This window comes from Pagrus pagrus, assembly GCF_965226575.1.
Source record: "Pagrus pagrus genome assembly, chromosome: 21".
Classification (NCBI taxonomy): Eukaryota; Metazoa; Chordata; class Actinopteri; order Spariformes; family Sparidae; genus Pagrus; species Pagrus pagrus.
The window spans coordinates 13,959,404-13,975,145 of NC_140208.1; the positions used below are offsets into that span (position 1 = coordinate 13,959,404).

A 15,742-nucleotide genomic window follows, 5' to 3' on the forward strand; every position below is an offset into this window, starting at 1 on the left:
GGACAGATAAAAAAAAAGTTGAATCAATGCAGCAGAACCAGAGACACTACATGCATTCATTTATTTATTTATATTCCCATGGTCACATTCTTCTTTTCAAAACTCGGCGCCTACATTAACCAAAATGCAACTCTTTCACTTGAAGTCTTTTACACAGTGATTTTTCACATATGCAGTAGAACTCCCCGACACCTGTAAACAGCCTTTAATGTTATAAATATACATAGATATATAGATATACATAGATGTATTTGATCCAATTCATCAACACAACACATTATATCTGAGTATTTAAAGTCTCCCTACAGACGTTCAGGAGTAATTGTACCGTGTTGTTTGGCACTTCAGATTTCACTCTCTTTTCTTGAAAATCCTCCCATCTGGCTGGACTCTCCACTGAACCCTGAACCCCTTGAAACTTTTTTGGATCTATGAAAGAAAGACAATTAGTATTTCAAACCACACCTTAATTCAATTAGAGTAGCTGGTATGTTACTATGATAGTGGTATGTATACACTGGTAGTGTTCAACCTCTTGATCTCTGCCAGTGTTTTCGAAAGAGCAAGAGCATTAAACAAAAACTTACTTGGGTCAAAATGGCTTTGCTCGTAGCAGGATCACCGAAGCTTAAGGACGAATCTGACTTCATTTCCAGCCTCACGATGCGCCTCCTTGTGACTGCTGTGGTTAAAAAAACAGAAATAATACATTACATCAAGCATACATTCACTTTCTTTTCTTTTTTTCATTAAGTCTGTACATGTTGCTTACCAACATAGCAGTAGAAGGGAAATGAGGAGCCACACCCTCTGTCCCACAACGTCTTGGTGGCATACAAAACACATTGTCCATCTTTATTTGGCTGATTGCTCGCCCAGTATCTGAAGGAACTGTCACTCTGGTCTGACCATTTCCACTCATCCCTGAACAAACCGATCCAGAATGTGGTCGTTGACGGCCCCTCTTCATTAAGCATTTGCTGTAAGGCCTGATTTTCAGTCTGGCTGCTCACACTGACCAAGTCGTGGTAATTCTGTCGGCAGTACCCCTGGGCGTTCCTCCAGGACTTCTCTTCAAGAACAACATGCATCCTGCTGGACCCCTCACCTGTGAATATTGCAAAATGTACTGAAAAGATGGTTGGGGAGGATGGAAAAAACACACGTAGACGTGTAGATGTGGTTCAAGCTTCTGCATACACTTAAAGGTGTGATAAGGAGATACTCCAGTGATTTACAATGCAATTTTCATTTTCCAGTTCATTCTTTTATTTAAGGTGTCTACTAAAAAGAGTATAAATTATACCAAGGTGAGCTTTACAGATGCTGGTTGGATTATTATATTACCTTTGGACTGTGCCAGGCTAACTGTTTCCTTTTGCAAAGTTGATAATCTAAAGCTCGTCAATTAAGTGAATAAGACCATGCATCTGAGCATCAAGAGGATGAGCGACATCACTCAAGTTGGCTCCTGATTAGAGGAAATAATGTGTTTTTCCTGTCTAACTGTCACATTGAAGTCAGTACCTTCCTGACAGACAAAGGGAAGGCTTGCTCCACAGGATGCACTGAGCCATTTCCCATCAGCCCTCATGCCTCCACAGTTGTGAGAGGAATCAGGTGGACTGGCCCAGTTAGTGTAGTCAGTGGTCTGAGCTTCACCCACAGACCACATCCAGGACGCCATCCCATCCTTTTTCAGACCAATCCAGATACTCCTCAAACCACTGGCTGTTGCCATCTCCACCAGCCTATTCATGTCATGGCGGTTGCCGATGGAGGCCAGGTCAGTGTAGCTCTTTCTGCAGTAACTCTGGGCCTGGCTCCATGTCTTAGCCTCGCTTATCAGGTGGTACTCTCGATAAATGGGTGAGCACAAAGTGGCACAACCTGCAGAGGGACGCCCACCAAAACATTAAATGAAGTAGGCATTGTTATTCTAACAGTGTCTATTTTAATTTCACACAATTATTTTGTCATTTTACACAAAGAAACTTACCTGAAGCTAGCAGCCAGATCACCAGATGGAGCATATTTCTCCTAGGATATATAAAAATGAATGTAATACTCCTCTCAGTGCAGGTCCAAGCTTTTCTGAGTTGAATTTACTTAATTGATTTAAATAAACACATAACAACAAAATGGGCAGAGGATTTTAAATAACTGCTTTGCCTATTCGAGACTCTCAAGTGACCTTGGCTCTGCAAGTAGTCGTTTAGTTTGCTTACGCCGCTTATGTTATTTTATTTGCCTTCATTATGTTATCTTCTGAAAATAATTAGGCCACAATGGGATTACTATGTATTGAATGAATTTAAAAAATCACAGAAACCTCAGTTTATACCACTAACAGCCCTTTTCCTTTACAGTTAAAATCCTTGACTCCAGTAATAAATGCCTCCAGTGACTTCATTCCTCAACATCTGCATAGCTACATCTGTGACACAATTGAAGAGCATCCCAGAAGCTTGTGATGTATTCAAGAGCTACGATTAGCCCACGAATCTATTAGTTGATCCACAGAATATTAATCTGCTGCTATTTTCATAATGAATTTATCGTTTAAGTTTTCCTTTTAAAGGTGCTCGATGTAGTTCTTGGGACGAAATTTTATTCATTGACTGAAAAAAACTCGGGAAACAAACTTCGCTTTCATGACTGAATAAACAAACAGTCCTTAAAGAACAACACAATTTCAGTTAAGGGAATAATAAATTATCTGAGTTTGTATCATTACCTTATTAATCTTGTAAATATTAAAATTCTGATTGTCTGAGTTTCTTTAACAAAACACTACTACCAGGACTAAATAATGGTTATTTTCAGTCCTGATGTATTCTTTGACACATTTGATGATATCTGTACATATCTGTACAAAAAACTAATAATGTTGTAAATTAGCATTATTAGTCCCTTCTGAATTTTGCAAATAATTACACATTACATTCTATTAATACCTCTATTTTGTAAATAATTCTTCTCACCTTATGCTCAGATGTTTCCTCATGAGAGTTCACTTCTGCAGGTTGTTATTCTTCCTTTCTGTGAACCCAAAGGAGCTCATGGAAATGCTGTTTGCATATGACATTCACAAGGGCTTATTTGCATTTCACAAAAATATCTGTAAGAATCTGCTAATGCTGTTACGACAGGGTGCGATAAATGTTTACGACGTCTTCTTTTTAATTACAACCTTTACAGTTAGATAAATAGCTGTTGTGGTTGTTCCTCTTTTCTCCCTGACTAGTAAATAAAGAGAAACATTATTATTGCAGTTTATGGTCTGACTTATCTTTGTCTTTGAATGAACTGTATACCATTTCAACATGAGGATAGATGGCTCAAAACCCAAAATAAAAATCCTACTCTTGTAAGTATGACGCCTGTTTTACCAGAAACTGCTGCTATACAAGTATTGATTTTCTTATTTTCATTTAAGTTAGTTAGTTTTCAAGGTCCCGCTCTGTAACCAAGATCGAGGGCGTACAAAGGATCTCTTTTTGTCTTGACAGAAACTGCCTTTTTTTTGCCTTGTTATTCTCTCTCTTCTGTCTCTGTTTATCTTGCACCACCTGTCTTTTTGTCTCCTGTTTCAGCGGTGAGGTCAGCAGCAAACCCCTCACTCATTATACTGCCTGTCAGACTTCGGCTTACACCCTCAAAAGCCACCAATAATCCACATACAGTCCCTGTCCATCTTTTCTAAATCATGCCTCTCACCACCACGCACGCACACGTTGTAGTTCAGCACACTTCTCTCTCACTCCAGAGGACCCCCTTTATATAGAGCTCTGTCACCCCTCTACCTGCTACTCCTCTTGTTTTCATCATCAGTGAACGTCCTTCACTTTTGCTCTTCAGGTATGTTGATTTGACTTTTCCTCCAAACTGAATCAACATCTTCTTGTACAATGCTGTGGTATATATATACTTAGGAAACATGAGACCATTTGGAAGCAGTACAGTAGTTTCTGCCTATCTGACCGATCTGCAGTCAGTCAACAAGTTGAAGCCATCAAAGCAGCTTGGGCTTTTCTGGACTCAGGAAATGTCTTCCATCACAGTTATCACTCACAATCTTTAAGTGACATGGTTAGCAGCAGACTACTGCGGTTGATATCTAGATCTACAATTTCTGGTTAGTGTGCACGACATTGGTTTTGATTACGCAATATGGTAAATGGACTGTAAACATTTTAAATTACATTATTGTTTGGTGACTTTCAAGACTGTTAAACATTTTGTCAAAATATGGATCAAATAAAAAACAAAAAGGATCACTCATATAATGAATCTATAGAGAACTATCACCAAATCTACAGTTCTTCTCAGCACTACAGAGATTTTCAGCTTTTTCAAGCGTATTGTTTTAGTTTTCTGGCTTAAAGCAGGTTTAAAGGGACAGTTCACCTACATATTTTTTTGTACATGTACTGCTACTTATCCATCTAGATTGTTCTGGTGTGAGTTGTCGAGTTTTGTAAATATCAGCTGTTTATTCTCTTGATGGAACTAGATGGCACAAAAAAAAACAACTCAACAGCACTGTCTTTCCCTAGAAATCATGACCTCCATATAATCATTACTAAAGATAATCCACAGAGTTAGTTGTGAGCAATTTTATGAGGGAACTACTTTTTATCAACTCAACAACACCAGATCACCACGCAGAAGGAAACATGCATCTACATTGACAAGAAGCTTGTGCTTGTGACAAAAAACACTGTATGCTAGCCTACTAGCTAGCCCAATTGACAGACATACACAAAGTTAGCAACTGATGTTAGCTAGTGAGCATAGCTGAGCATTTAGCAGCTAAAGGAGTTGGTGGAGACCAAAAACGGAGCTGAAAGGAGAGTAAATATTTCAGCAGGTAGCCAGAAACATGACTGTGAATGAATGCTAATGTTGCTCTTCGACTTCTTCGTGCATAACGGCAGGTGTTTGCTAACAAGTTTGCCTTATTAACTTTTATGGTGCTAATATATTAGTGGTGAGTTCATAGCTTGTTTCTACTACCTGCAAGTAGCCAAAAAATCAGATAACTTGTAACATTTTAAAATGGGCAAATAATTAACATTAAACATTTGAAATTGGGGAATGATTGAAGCATTAATGCTCCGGACAGAAATATATAGGTGTCTTGTGTGCAATTTAACAGACATGTTAGGCCTGCAGTATTAAATGTCTTTGGCAACTTTGGGATTTTTCCCTTAATTACATTAACATTCAGTGGGCTCTCCTCCGAAACATCATAATCTGTGCTTGAACACTGGACTGCACCAGTGGGTGTTGATAAAGGTGTATTATATCTCTGAAATTCCGAATGCTCCCCCATGACAAGTTATTCTCGGTGCCCTTGGCCTCTCCGTCCGCCTGCATGGCGGTCAGTTTAGCCGGAAACATCCAACAGTGAAGCAATGTGATGAATTCCTCTCCCAATCCCTCATCTGCCTTTTGTCCATGTGCCCGTGTTTACTCAGAATCACATGCTCATGCTCTGAGATCTTGGCTAAAAACTAGCTATGAAGGGATCTGAGGGACTTTGGAGAGCCTCAGTGCTTCGTCTACCACGTTAATACACTCAAAGACAGGTAGTCTGGGAGGGCTTCCAGTTATTTGCATTGGAAATAGTGTTTTAAAATTTGGTCTATTGCTGGTGTGTTTTCCTAGAGATTTTTCATTTTTGTTTGTTCAGTTTAAGAGCAGCTCTCAGACTGCTTTGCCTTTGTAAGATTATAATACTGTGTCCCCTGTAACAAGTCACTCTGAAATACTTATATATAAACTGCTGCAGTTACGGCTAGGAATGCTAAAATATTCATGGGTCCCCACACACATTTAGATATTCCCTCAGTTCAGTGAGACTACAAGTAGATCAAATGATAATAGAGGACTTGGCTGGTGTTAATAGCAGCCGGCCGACCAGCTTAATCTCTCCATCCCACATTCTCTCTTGTAAATCAAATTAATAAAGAGGGATCGGCCAGCTGATACCTCGCTGTTATCTTGGGTAACAGGACACTGCTCTCACCCTCCAGCCTCTTCTATTCCTAGATCATTAGCTACAAATGGTCTTCCCTTTAATCTTATTCTTTGAACAAAAGCACCGACCCCGCTGACTCCTGTGGCCCTCTCATAAGTCGTGATATTTGTTCACAATTTTTGTTTTCTGACCTCAGGCGGCAGGAGCTTTTGGTACTATTAAAGCTCAGCCATCTGGAGTCGCATGCAAACAACTTATATACAGTCAGGTGTATTATTGAAGTTAAATTGAATGATCTCCTTTACTGAAATAGTATATTTAAGTTTGTAACTTTTGTTAAACAGCTAGTTCATTTCATTTCCCAACATTTCCCAGTGCAGTTTCTATAAAGGCGTCATGTATGTTCTAGAAATGTATTTTTTACTCTTTTTAGCAGAAATACATTTAAAAAAATCATGAACAAACAAAATAATGAGGTATGTCAAATATTGGGCTAAAGTTGTTCATGCGGCACATTTATAACAGTGGTGAAATTTCTTATATTTATGTTTTTGATTTCAGTGTCACCATGTCTGACTTAGAAGATCATGGGTGAGTCAATCCTGTACTAGCTACCTTGTTTCTCATTTCATAACACGAGCTTCTGTTTTGATTTCTTTTTTTTGATTGTGTCTGATTTATACTTTCAACTCTTTTATTTTATGTAGAGGCCACCAGGAGGGTAAGAACATTCATTTATTATCAGTGTAATAAAGCAGCAGTTTCATATATTCTCTTAACTCAATCACTCTGTCACTCTTTCTTTTCTCCAGAAGAGGATGAGGAGCAGGGAGAGGGAGGTGAGACTGTGACGCAGAGCTATGTTGATTTTATTGAACTGTTGGATTTCTGATTCAAATTTTTTTTATGCCTCTTTGCCTTTGAGGGTTAAACTTGTATTGATTTTGTCTGGTCTGTAGTTTGTAAAAAAACTAACTTCACTTTCTCATTGCTGCTCTGGCTGTCATGTTGAAGAAGAACGCCCCAAATACAAGTAAATGGGAATACTTAGTATTAAAAATAAAGACGTTAACGAAGTTAAAATGAATGTATTTTGTGACCCGTCCTCATGTTATTTTACAGGCCTTTGGTGACACAGCTCGCTGCCCCGAAAATCCCTGAGGGGGAGCGGGTTGACTTTGATGTATGTTCCCGAAAGGTTGTTATTAATGCAACAGTTCAATTATTCTAGCACCAAAAATAGCATTAAATAATCCTGATCCACTGGTTCCTGTTAGGATATCCACAGGAAAAGGATGGAGAAAGATCTTCTGGAGCTGCAGACTCTAATTGATGTCCATTTTGAGCAGAGGAAGAAGGAGGAGGAGGAGCTCATTGGACTCAAAGACAGGATTGTAAAGCCTTTTTATATGCTGTTTTCCCATTTATTTGTCTGAAATGGAGACACACTGAATATTCAGAATAATAGAGCTTAAAGAGCCATGTGTAAAAGTCCAGCTGGCATGGTGTCTGTGTTATAGGAGAGCCGCCGGGCAGAAAGAGCTGAGCAGCAGCGTGTGAGGGCTGAAAAAGAGCGTGACAGACAGACGCGGATTGCGGTAATTAATGCTGTATTCCGTATGTTGTTTAATCCATGCACGTCAATAATCTGCTTAGATCACAATATCCTAACCCTACACACTATAAAAAAGCTATTCAAATAAGAGAAAGTGCAGTAATACGCTGAAGGTTGCTTCCTCAGGAGGAGAGACAGAGGAAAGAGGATGAGGAGGCCAAGAAGAGGGCGGACGATGAGGCCAAGAAGAAGAAAGTTCTCTCCAACATGGGGGCTCACTTTGGAGGGTTCCTAGCCAAGGTCAGACAAATACATCCGCAAGTTTGTAGACTTCATGTGCCTCATACTCCCTAGAAAGTGGGTTTTGCTTCCTGCAGGTAGAGCAGCGGCGAGGCAAAAGGCAAACTGCGAGGGAAATCAAGAAGAAGACTCTGGCAGAGAGACGCAAGCCTCTGGCGATTGAGAACCTGAGAGAGGACGGTCTGAGGTCAGTCTAAAGTCCATTTTTATTAAGATTTTAGAGGGTGTGTACTTCTGTCATCTCAAGCTGTTAATGCTGTTGTGTTTTAGAGAGAGAGCCAAGGAGATGTGGGAAAGTATCTACCAGCTGGAGTCCGAGAAATTCGACCTGACTGAGAAGATGAGGAGGCAGAAGTATGAGGTGGGTCGTTTCACTGAGAATTTACAACAGTAGTACTTAAAAAAAGGCTCATTTGTGACGTCAGAATGTGTTTTCTTTCCAGATCAATGTCCTCCTGAACAGAATCCAGCATGCTCAGAAATTGTGAGTCAGTCTGCTCGTCTCAAACTACACAACTCCTACGCCCAAGAGAAGAAAAAAAAGAGCATTGTAGAAAGCTACTTTGCATAGATTATGCAAACATATGGCAAAAGTCACTTGCACAGGAAACATCAAATTCACAACTCTGAAACGTTTGCAACGACAGAATGCACACATCCAAAAATATGACCGCAGTGTGATAGAGCAGAAAGAGAAGTACTTCCATTTCTATCTCCAGTCAGACACAACTACTGGTCTTTTCTGTGTGGCCTGCAACTCTTCATAATCGCCTATTATTTTTCTTGTGTCATTGCAGCAAAAAGGTCCACGGTAAGGGGAAGGTTGGAGGACGCTGGAAGTGAACAAGTACGAGACGCAAAGAGAAGACAGTTCACTAGTTTCAAAACAAGATATTAGCAATTTTGCAGTGTTTATCACTTATTATTGGAGAGATATAAAATATTTTTTTGTGTGGCATTTATTGAAATACATCCATTCACAATTGTGTCTGTAATCATTAAAATGCACGTAAACATAAAATGGATGTTATATCAGTGTCATTCAAATTGGAAATTAATTCTGATTATTATTATAAGATTAAAACAGTAAAATTCACAGCTTCTGCAGACAGATGAATGCTATCTGAGGCCACACACAGATGAAGCTCAAAGGGGCTGAGGATGAAATTGACAAGTTGCCAATTCTTACATATTGCACCTTTAACTTCTCTATGAAGGTAAAACACATTCTTGCTTAAGATCTTGTAAAATGTCTGAGCTGTGAAGCAAAATCACTTTGACTGTCAGTCTGTTGCATACTGTAAAAGTAAAGCTGCTGACAATGAGAGCAGAGTCCGCTGATATTAACCACCTTTACTTCTTCTTCTGTGGTACGAAAACAGCATGTACGTCATCACTCTTCCCCTCGTGCCAAGTCTCAAATCCAACCTCGAGAGCGATGCTCGCCACTTTCTTTGCAAAGCCTTCCTCTTGGTCTTTGTTCAGATCCAAAATGTACCTGAGATACACAGCGACACACAAATGCAAATAAATGCAGTTACAATTAAATATGGTAATTATAGCATACACAAAAGCAAATACTCTGCACTTGTGAATTACATAGTCACTGTACTCTTGGTGACTGTACTGTCACCATGGTAACAAGCTCAGTTACTATAAAAACCCTCACTTGGCCAACTCCACGACGAGCACGGCGTCTGGTGCTGCAATCTGTCTCATCGCCGGGCCCAACTGGTGCGCGCAGCTTCACAGCAGTGACAGAGAGGGAAACAAAAGCACAGAAATGAAACATGATCAGCAGTCATACCAGTAGTCTGCTGTCTGGGAGACTGGGTGGTGAATGGATCCTATTTTAGGTTAAGTTACTGTATTTATATTTAAGAAAATATGGATTATTTACTCAGTAAAATTATCTTTGGTGTAATTAGAGGAAAAAGCTCTCACCTTGCAGCGAAGTAGATGGTGTTGAAGAAGTGGGAGTATTTCTGTTTATCTGGCAGCTTGTGAAGTGAATCCATTGGCAGGAACGTCACAGAGACTCTATTAAGATGTATCAGGTCTGAGGAGGATTTTAGAAAATTCAGTTCTAAAAACATCAGGTTTCATTTGTTTTCTGTGTGCTGAACATCAAAACAGACTCCAGAGGGACGGGAAGTCATCGACCATACATACGCTTAAATATGGAAGTTGAAACAGACTGAAACTACAAATCATTCAACATAATCAAATCCAATCTTTCACCTCAGCCTGAACCGTTTCACTTTGAGTTGAACAGCTTTTGTTCTCTATGAGCTGCTGTTCCACTTCTCACCTGCACTGACAGTGACAATCATCTGCAGCCACAGGCCTGCTACTGTTAACTAGCCATTTACCGCTGATAGTGACAGATTTTCGGTCAATCTGTGGGGATGGCTCCTTTGCCTCTGTGTCTGACTGAGAGGTAGTGGGGCAGCCCCGTCTACTGGACAGGGACTGGAACAATGCCTGTACATTCACAAAGGAGATATCCTGCGCTGTCTGTGGAAGTGAGAAAAAGGAAGGAACTTACTGCTTCCGTATGATAAAAGCACGCGGAGGCATAACTATAATTTAAGAGGCTGTTCACACCCAGCAATAAACATCTGTCCTGGGTGATCCAACACCTTATTAAAAATCTGCTGTAGTCGTAAATGAGCAAACCTAGGCAAGTTTCTCCTCAATCACAACTCTCAAAATTGTGCATTTTTTTAAGGGAGTCTGGAGATACAGTGGTAACTAGTTAAGTGGTGAAATCAGTTGAAACAGACAATGTATTCACAAACATCTGCTGCTAACACTGACAGATAAGGGAGTCCAAACAAGTAATTTGCATTACAGTGAGGAAAAAGGAAATCAGACAGCTTGTTTCGTGTGTACGAGAATTAATTTTGCCTGCAGCTTGTTTTTGTTGTTTAGCAGAGGTCAGTTGAGTTGGTGGTCAACCAGTTTGGCCTGGGACACATTCAAGTGAACACTGCTGAAAAACTGTGGTCATACTTTGCCCTGAACACCTCTGAATGTGGCCCGAGAGATCAGATCTCAATAGGTCCTCGATGTGTCTTGTGTGCGTCTTGAGCTGTTCACTTGTGGTCAGATCAACCAAGATGTGTGTAAGTGCCAGGTGTAACAGCCTCTAACATGCAATCTGTGGCACCACTAGTGTATATTTTACCTTAATGTGTTGCCCATTCTGTGTCCTCAGCAGACTCTTGTCATCAGTTTCAATGCCAAAGGCGAGGTAAGGACTGGAAACAATGTCTCCCCAGTAGCCCCTGACAGCCACTTTGTTCCCTCTCTGTCCGAAAACATACACAGCATACATACATACCTTTATTTCATCTTATTGCTGCATCTTATAGAAAGGTTATGTAGGAAAACAGGCGAACACTAACCTGACTGAAGACTCTAGGAGAGAGCAAACTTGGATTGGTCATTTGGTAGACACCTTCCCTCATTTCGAATGCCAAACCGCGCTCCCTCCATTGCACGTATTGTTGTTTGTTTATGACACCACACTGCAGATAGAGAGTCAGAACAAAAAGCGTGTCCATCCTTTTTTGCAACCTCAAAATATCCATACTTAATAAAAATGGACGATTTGGAAATCACATTTTAATCAACATGCAAAAGAAAATACACCAAGTATTCAAGTACTCCTTTCTGGTGCAGTTTCATTGTAAGGTCCCAGTCGAAGCAGCCCATCTTGGAGTTGTAACGCGTTCCAAGGTGCTGCCTGACTCGATAATCCCAGGCTCTGGACATTGAGATAGATGATGAAGAAGACTGAGGCTGCATCCACAGCTTGAATATCCTGGCTAGCTCATCTCTCTCCTTGAACTGCAGAAAAACAAATGTTGATTGTGAAATTACGAGACTTCCAATGAATTTGTGGCGCTCTTAGACAGCTGTGTTTTGTCCACTATATACTGTATGCCATGTCTAATTTCACATGGATTTAACTGAGCAGGCCTCAATGTCTGATGTTCTTGTCTTAAAGAAACACAGATAATGGGCTAGTTAAACAACCTTGAGAAGAGTCGTGTTCAGACAGGGGTGTGTGGGCGTCTCCAGTGCTTCAGTAACAGACAGAGAGAGCTGTGATGCTGCACATCTCAGTGTCTCCTCCGTCTGACTGCGGATCTCACTGTTCCCAAGCACCTCCAGGAAAACCTCTGTTTTCTCTGAAAATAAAGAATAAACATGGAAAAATAACCAAAATGTTTAGCATTATTAATAATATTAATTTCACAAAATCCCACGCACCATTATTTCCCATGCCTTCCAGGGGCATCAGAGCCAAGTAGAGGAGCAGCAGCTGTCTAGCCACTACCTCCATGCTGTTTTCTATCACCCACACCTGCAGTAGAGCAGATAGAAGATTTGTTCACATTACAGTATAGCAATTTGTTCTCAGGGGTCACACGACTTCACCTTAGGGGACTCACATGAAGGCTTTCTTCATTCTGGAAACCAGCAATGGTCTTCAAAATATGTCGTGGATCTGCACTGCCAACCAGCAAAACATTGACCTCCCCTTCAGGTCTTGCAGGGCCTGGGCACAGAGAGAGAAAGCATACACTAGCTCCAACACACTATACATCCAGGGCTGTGTACTTAACCTCAATGCTTTGTTAGTACAGAAATTTGTCTATAGCACTTAGTTATACAAGTTGGCATTGAATCTATGGTCAGATTTGCAGTATCGACTTTTAGTTGGATACTTAAATGATATATAATTCATAATGTTGTCATAGTTTTAGACTGTATTATTAAGTGTTTTTTAACAGCTGTTTCTAAGTAAAAATCATTAATCATGAAAGGAGTTTGGCTGTTCTTGACTGAAAAAAAAGTAAGGTACTGTAAAACATTTCAACGCGTGTCCAACTTTTATTATAAAAACACTGTATTATTAAGATCAATGGCCTTGCAGTAGATACCAATACGATATTATTAGGGACTGTCAGTGTATCTGTTTTGAGTAGGAAGTCATAGTTGAGACCATAGTTTGGTTAAACAAATATATTAAGCTAATTTGTATATATAATATAGTGCATACAGACTGTTTCAGTGTCCATGAGTGGTGTGTTTGGTTTAGTGTACAAAGTCAAATTCATTAAAACTCATGTTTGTTTTCTGCTGCTGTGACTATGATACATTATTTGCCAGTATAACATAAAGCCTGTAACAATACCATACTATAAAATACAGTGATGGAATGTAGCACGAAAGTACTGTACTTAAGTACAATTTTGAGGTACTTGTACTTTACTTGAGTATTTCAAGTTTCTTGTACTTTATACTTCCATTCTACTACATTTTGGAAAATATTTTACTGATGACATTAATTTCTAACTTTGGTTACTAGTTACTTTTCAGATTACATGATGCATCAGAGCCAAATGAGAGTATATTTAAATGTACTTATTTTATCGACAATCAGATTATAAAAAAAAAAAAAAAACACTGATTCAAAGCATCAGAAAAATGCTGAATATCAGATCAGATAATTGGCCAGGTTGAAAATCGATTGACCCATTGTATACAGCATGCATACATGTTAACATATGCATCATTTACTTTAGTATGTGTGTTTAATATTAGATACTTTAAGACTTTTACTCAGTTACTATTTGTATGAGCAACTTTTACAATAGTAATATTTTAACACAACATCTTTATTTTTACTCAAATGTGACTTTTGGGTACTTTATACAACACTGATAAAATACTCCATAACAAGTTAAAGTCTTGCATTCAAATTGTCACAATACAAGAGTGACTAAATGTATCCAAAATGGGAGTACACTTTATCTATAGGTGCTTCATTATCATATTATTGAATCATTTCTATTATTGCATCCACATTCAAGTGGTACTTTAATGTTGTAATTGGTCGAGACTGTGATAAATATAACACCTTCACATAGCCTACTGTTATCTCCTGATATCTGTAGTTCTGTCAAATTTGATGCCTGCCCTCTTCCAGGTCACCACGGTGCAGAGGAGGTCGAGTGGCCCAGGCACCACTTGGTGATGCCTCGGTCTGCTTGGTTGTCCTCCTGGATCCACACACTTTACATATATTATATAAATTGTATCAGATATTCTGTCAATGCAATTAGTAAATTGAGATTTTGTTGTTCGGTTCTGTTCATGCGACATCTATTTGCAGGATCCCTCCTCTGTGGCTCTTCCTGAGGTTTCTTCCATCTGTTTCCACTGTTAGAAGGGTTTTGTTTTTTTGTTTTTCTGCCCACTGAGACAATGTGATTGTGATTTTGGTATATAAATAAAATTGATTTGATTTGATTACTGTTAGACAGTTGTATATATAGCAATGCAGTAGTATTTTATAAAGGGCTTATATGTAATGTATGTGTCAAATAAATGTGGTGGAATAAAAAGCACAATATTCTCTAATGAAGTAGAAAGATGAAGAACAATTCAATGGAGATACTCAAGTAGAGTATATGTGTAAAATGTACGCAAAATCATTACTACGCTGACGCACGTGTGCACGTGAGGCTCTCACCCGGACTCAGCAGGTCGCGCGCAGGACTGAAGCCCCACCAGGTGACGCAGCCCGCAGCTTCAGACAGCCGTCCAGCGCTCATCCTGTAACATGGCCGAAAAACACTCAAACAAAGCCGTCCACCTTACTGTAAGTGGTTCACATCATGACACCCAGTTGTGGTAATATAAACGTCTTAATAGCGCCAGTTTGTTAATTATCTTAGCTTAGCACGAACGTTAACTAACGCTAGCTAACGGTTATTATGTTAACTTAAATAGACTGTGTTATCCAGAGGCACAAAACTGTCTCTAACCTCAATATGGAGATAAAATATGACATAAACTGCGGCCAAGTTCATGTCATTTAAAGTATAGTAATGGGGAAAACTCACCTCACAGACTGGTATATGACAACTGGGGTAAAGTTAGCAGCTAACCGTCTGAACACAAAGTTTGGGTCCTGCTGCTATGGCAACAGTGTCTTAAATGGGGAGGACGGTCGCCATCTACTGGTGAAATGGCGGGAAAGAATTGACTGTCTCTTGAGGGGCAATTTGTGCTGCAGAGAACAGACACATTCAAAACACACCAGATAGGCATGAACAATAGCCTAAGATCGTCTGTAGCAGCCATTATCAATGTCATCAAGGTCCAGGCAGACATTTATGGAAGATGGCAATACAAGTGTCATCTCACATAGTATAATCTAGAGTAGTCGAATTTAATCTAATTGAATTTTAAAGTGTTGGTCCACAATCATAATAAAATGTATTAAAAATCAATAGTTACCGTACTGCCCATTCCCTATGTATCTATTTATTTCACATTCCCTGGTCCATGTATTCATGTATACACTCCCATGACTCATGCGTCTTGATTAATTGAGTAATTGCGTGTAGAATAAATGTGTTTTTGGCTCATTTGGTTCTGACCGTGGGGTATGTTTACCTCTGACCAGAAGGGAGTGACTGGAACTTCACTAAGAGGATGAGATGTATGCATTTGGACCTTGTCTGCCATCTCAGTCAGCCTAGTCAGATGCAGATGGTCAGCCTGCTTAATTTGTTTCTATGAGTTAGTTTGAATGTCCATACCAGCATACAATAACCCAGGATACTCTCAATTAAACATTTTTAAACTGGGGTTTTTTAAACTTTTGTTTTCAAAGTTTTTAAAAAAAATAGTAAATCCACTGTTGGCCCTTTTTTATAACATAACATCAGCACATTGGTCCCAGGAGTGCTTGTGATCTATGATAAGATCACGATCTAAAAATCATCATCTTAAAAGTGTTTAGGTTCAAATGTGAGGCCTCACATCAGTCGACGAACTCATTAAGACCTGGACCATAGTAGCAGCCCCCTCATAAT

General features: G+C 39.5%; 4 protein-coding genes across 5 annotated transcripts in view; 2 read left to right on the forward strand and 2 right to left on the reverse strand.

The window, feature by feature from the left end:
- Positions 1 to 46: 46 nt before the first annotated feature.
- On the reverse strand, positions 47 to 9,279 carry LOC311249990 (macrophage mannose receptor 1-like). The gene is made up of 7 exons (XM_084341463.1): positions 9,193 to 9,279; positions 2,985 to 3,042; positions 2,000 to 2,040; positions 1,528 to 1,890; positions 773 to 1,108; positions 588 to 682; positions 47 to 429 (listed from the first exon to the last, which is right to left on the reverse strand). The coding sequence occupies exons 2-7, from the start codon at positions 3,005 to 3,007 to the stop codon at positions 352 to 354; spliced, it is 936 nt and encodes a 311-aa protein (XP_084197589.1). The 5' UTR covers positions 3,008 to 3,042; positions 9,193 to 9,279; the 3' UTR covers positions 47 to 351.
- Positions 7,095 to 8,687, forward strand: LOC311249995 (troponin T, slow skeletal muscle-like; the record flags this gene model as incomplete). Its single annotated transcript, XM_084341472.1, has 8 exons — positions 7,095 to 7,169; positions 7,264 to 7,380; positions 7,507 to 7,584; positions 7,728 to 7,841; positions 7,919 to 8,028; positions 8,112 to 8,202; positions 8,285 to 8,325; positions 8,639 to 8,687. The coding sequence occupies 8 exons, from the start codon at positions 7,095 to 7,097 to the stop codon at positions 8,682 to 8,684; spliced, it is 672 nt and encodes a 223-aa protein (XP_084197598.1). The 3' UTR covers positions 8,685 to 8,687.
- dnaaf3l (dynein axonemal assembly factor 3 like) lies at positions 9,180 to 14,874 on the reverse strand. Of its 2 annotated transcripts, none has more exons than XM_084341453.1 (12): positions 14,765 to 14,874; positions 14,392 to 14,474; positions 12,305 to 12,411; positions 12,123 to 12,216; positions 11,886 to 12,040; positions 11,514 to 11,696; positions 11,252 to 11,374; positions 11,032 to 11,154; positions 10,214 to 10,358; positions 9,786 to 9,900; positions 9,511 to 9,585; positions 9,180 to 9,339 (listed from the first exon to the last, which is right to left on the reverse strand). In XM_084341453.1, the coding sequence occupies exons 2-12, from the start codon at positions 14,471 to 14,473 to the stop codon at positions 9,195 to 9,197; spliced, it is 1,347 nt and encodes a 448-aa protein (XP_084197579.1). In that variant the 5' UTR covers position 14,474; positions 14,765 to 14,874; the 3' UTR covers positions 9,180 to 9,194. The 2 variants fall into 2 exon arrangements, with proteins under 2 accessions (XP_084197579.1, XP_084197578.1); XM_084341452.1 differs by having other exon boundaries at positions 14,371 to 14,474.
- Positions 14,442 to 15,742, forward strand: part of LOC311249976 (receptor-type tyrosine-protein phosphatase H-like) — a 28,928-nt gene continuing 27,627 nt past the window's right edge. The window contains exon 1 of the mRNA XM_084341437.1: positions 14,442 to 14,520. Coding sequence (XP_084197563.1) covers positions 14,482 to 14,520 — 39 coding nt within the window. The 5' untranslated portion in view covers positions 14,442 to 14,481. The remainder of the gene's footprint in view (positions 14,521 to 15,742) is intronic.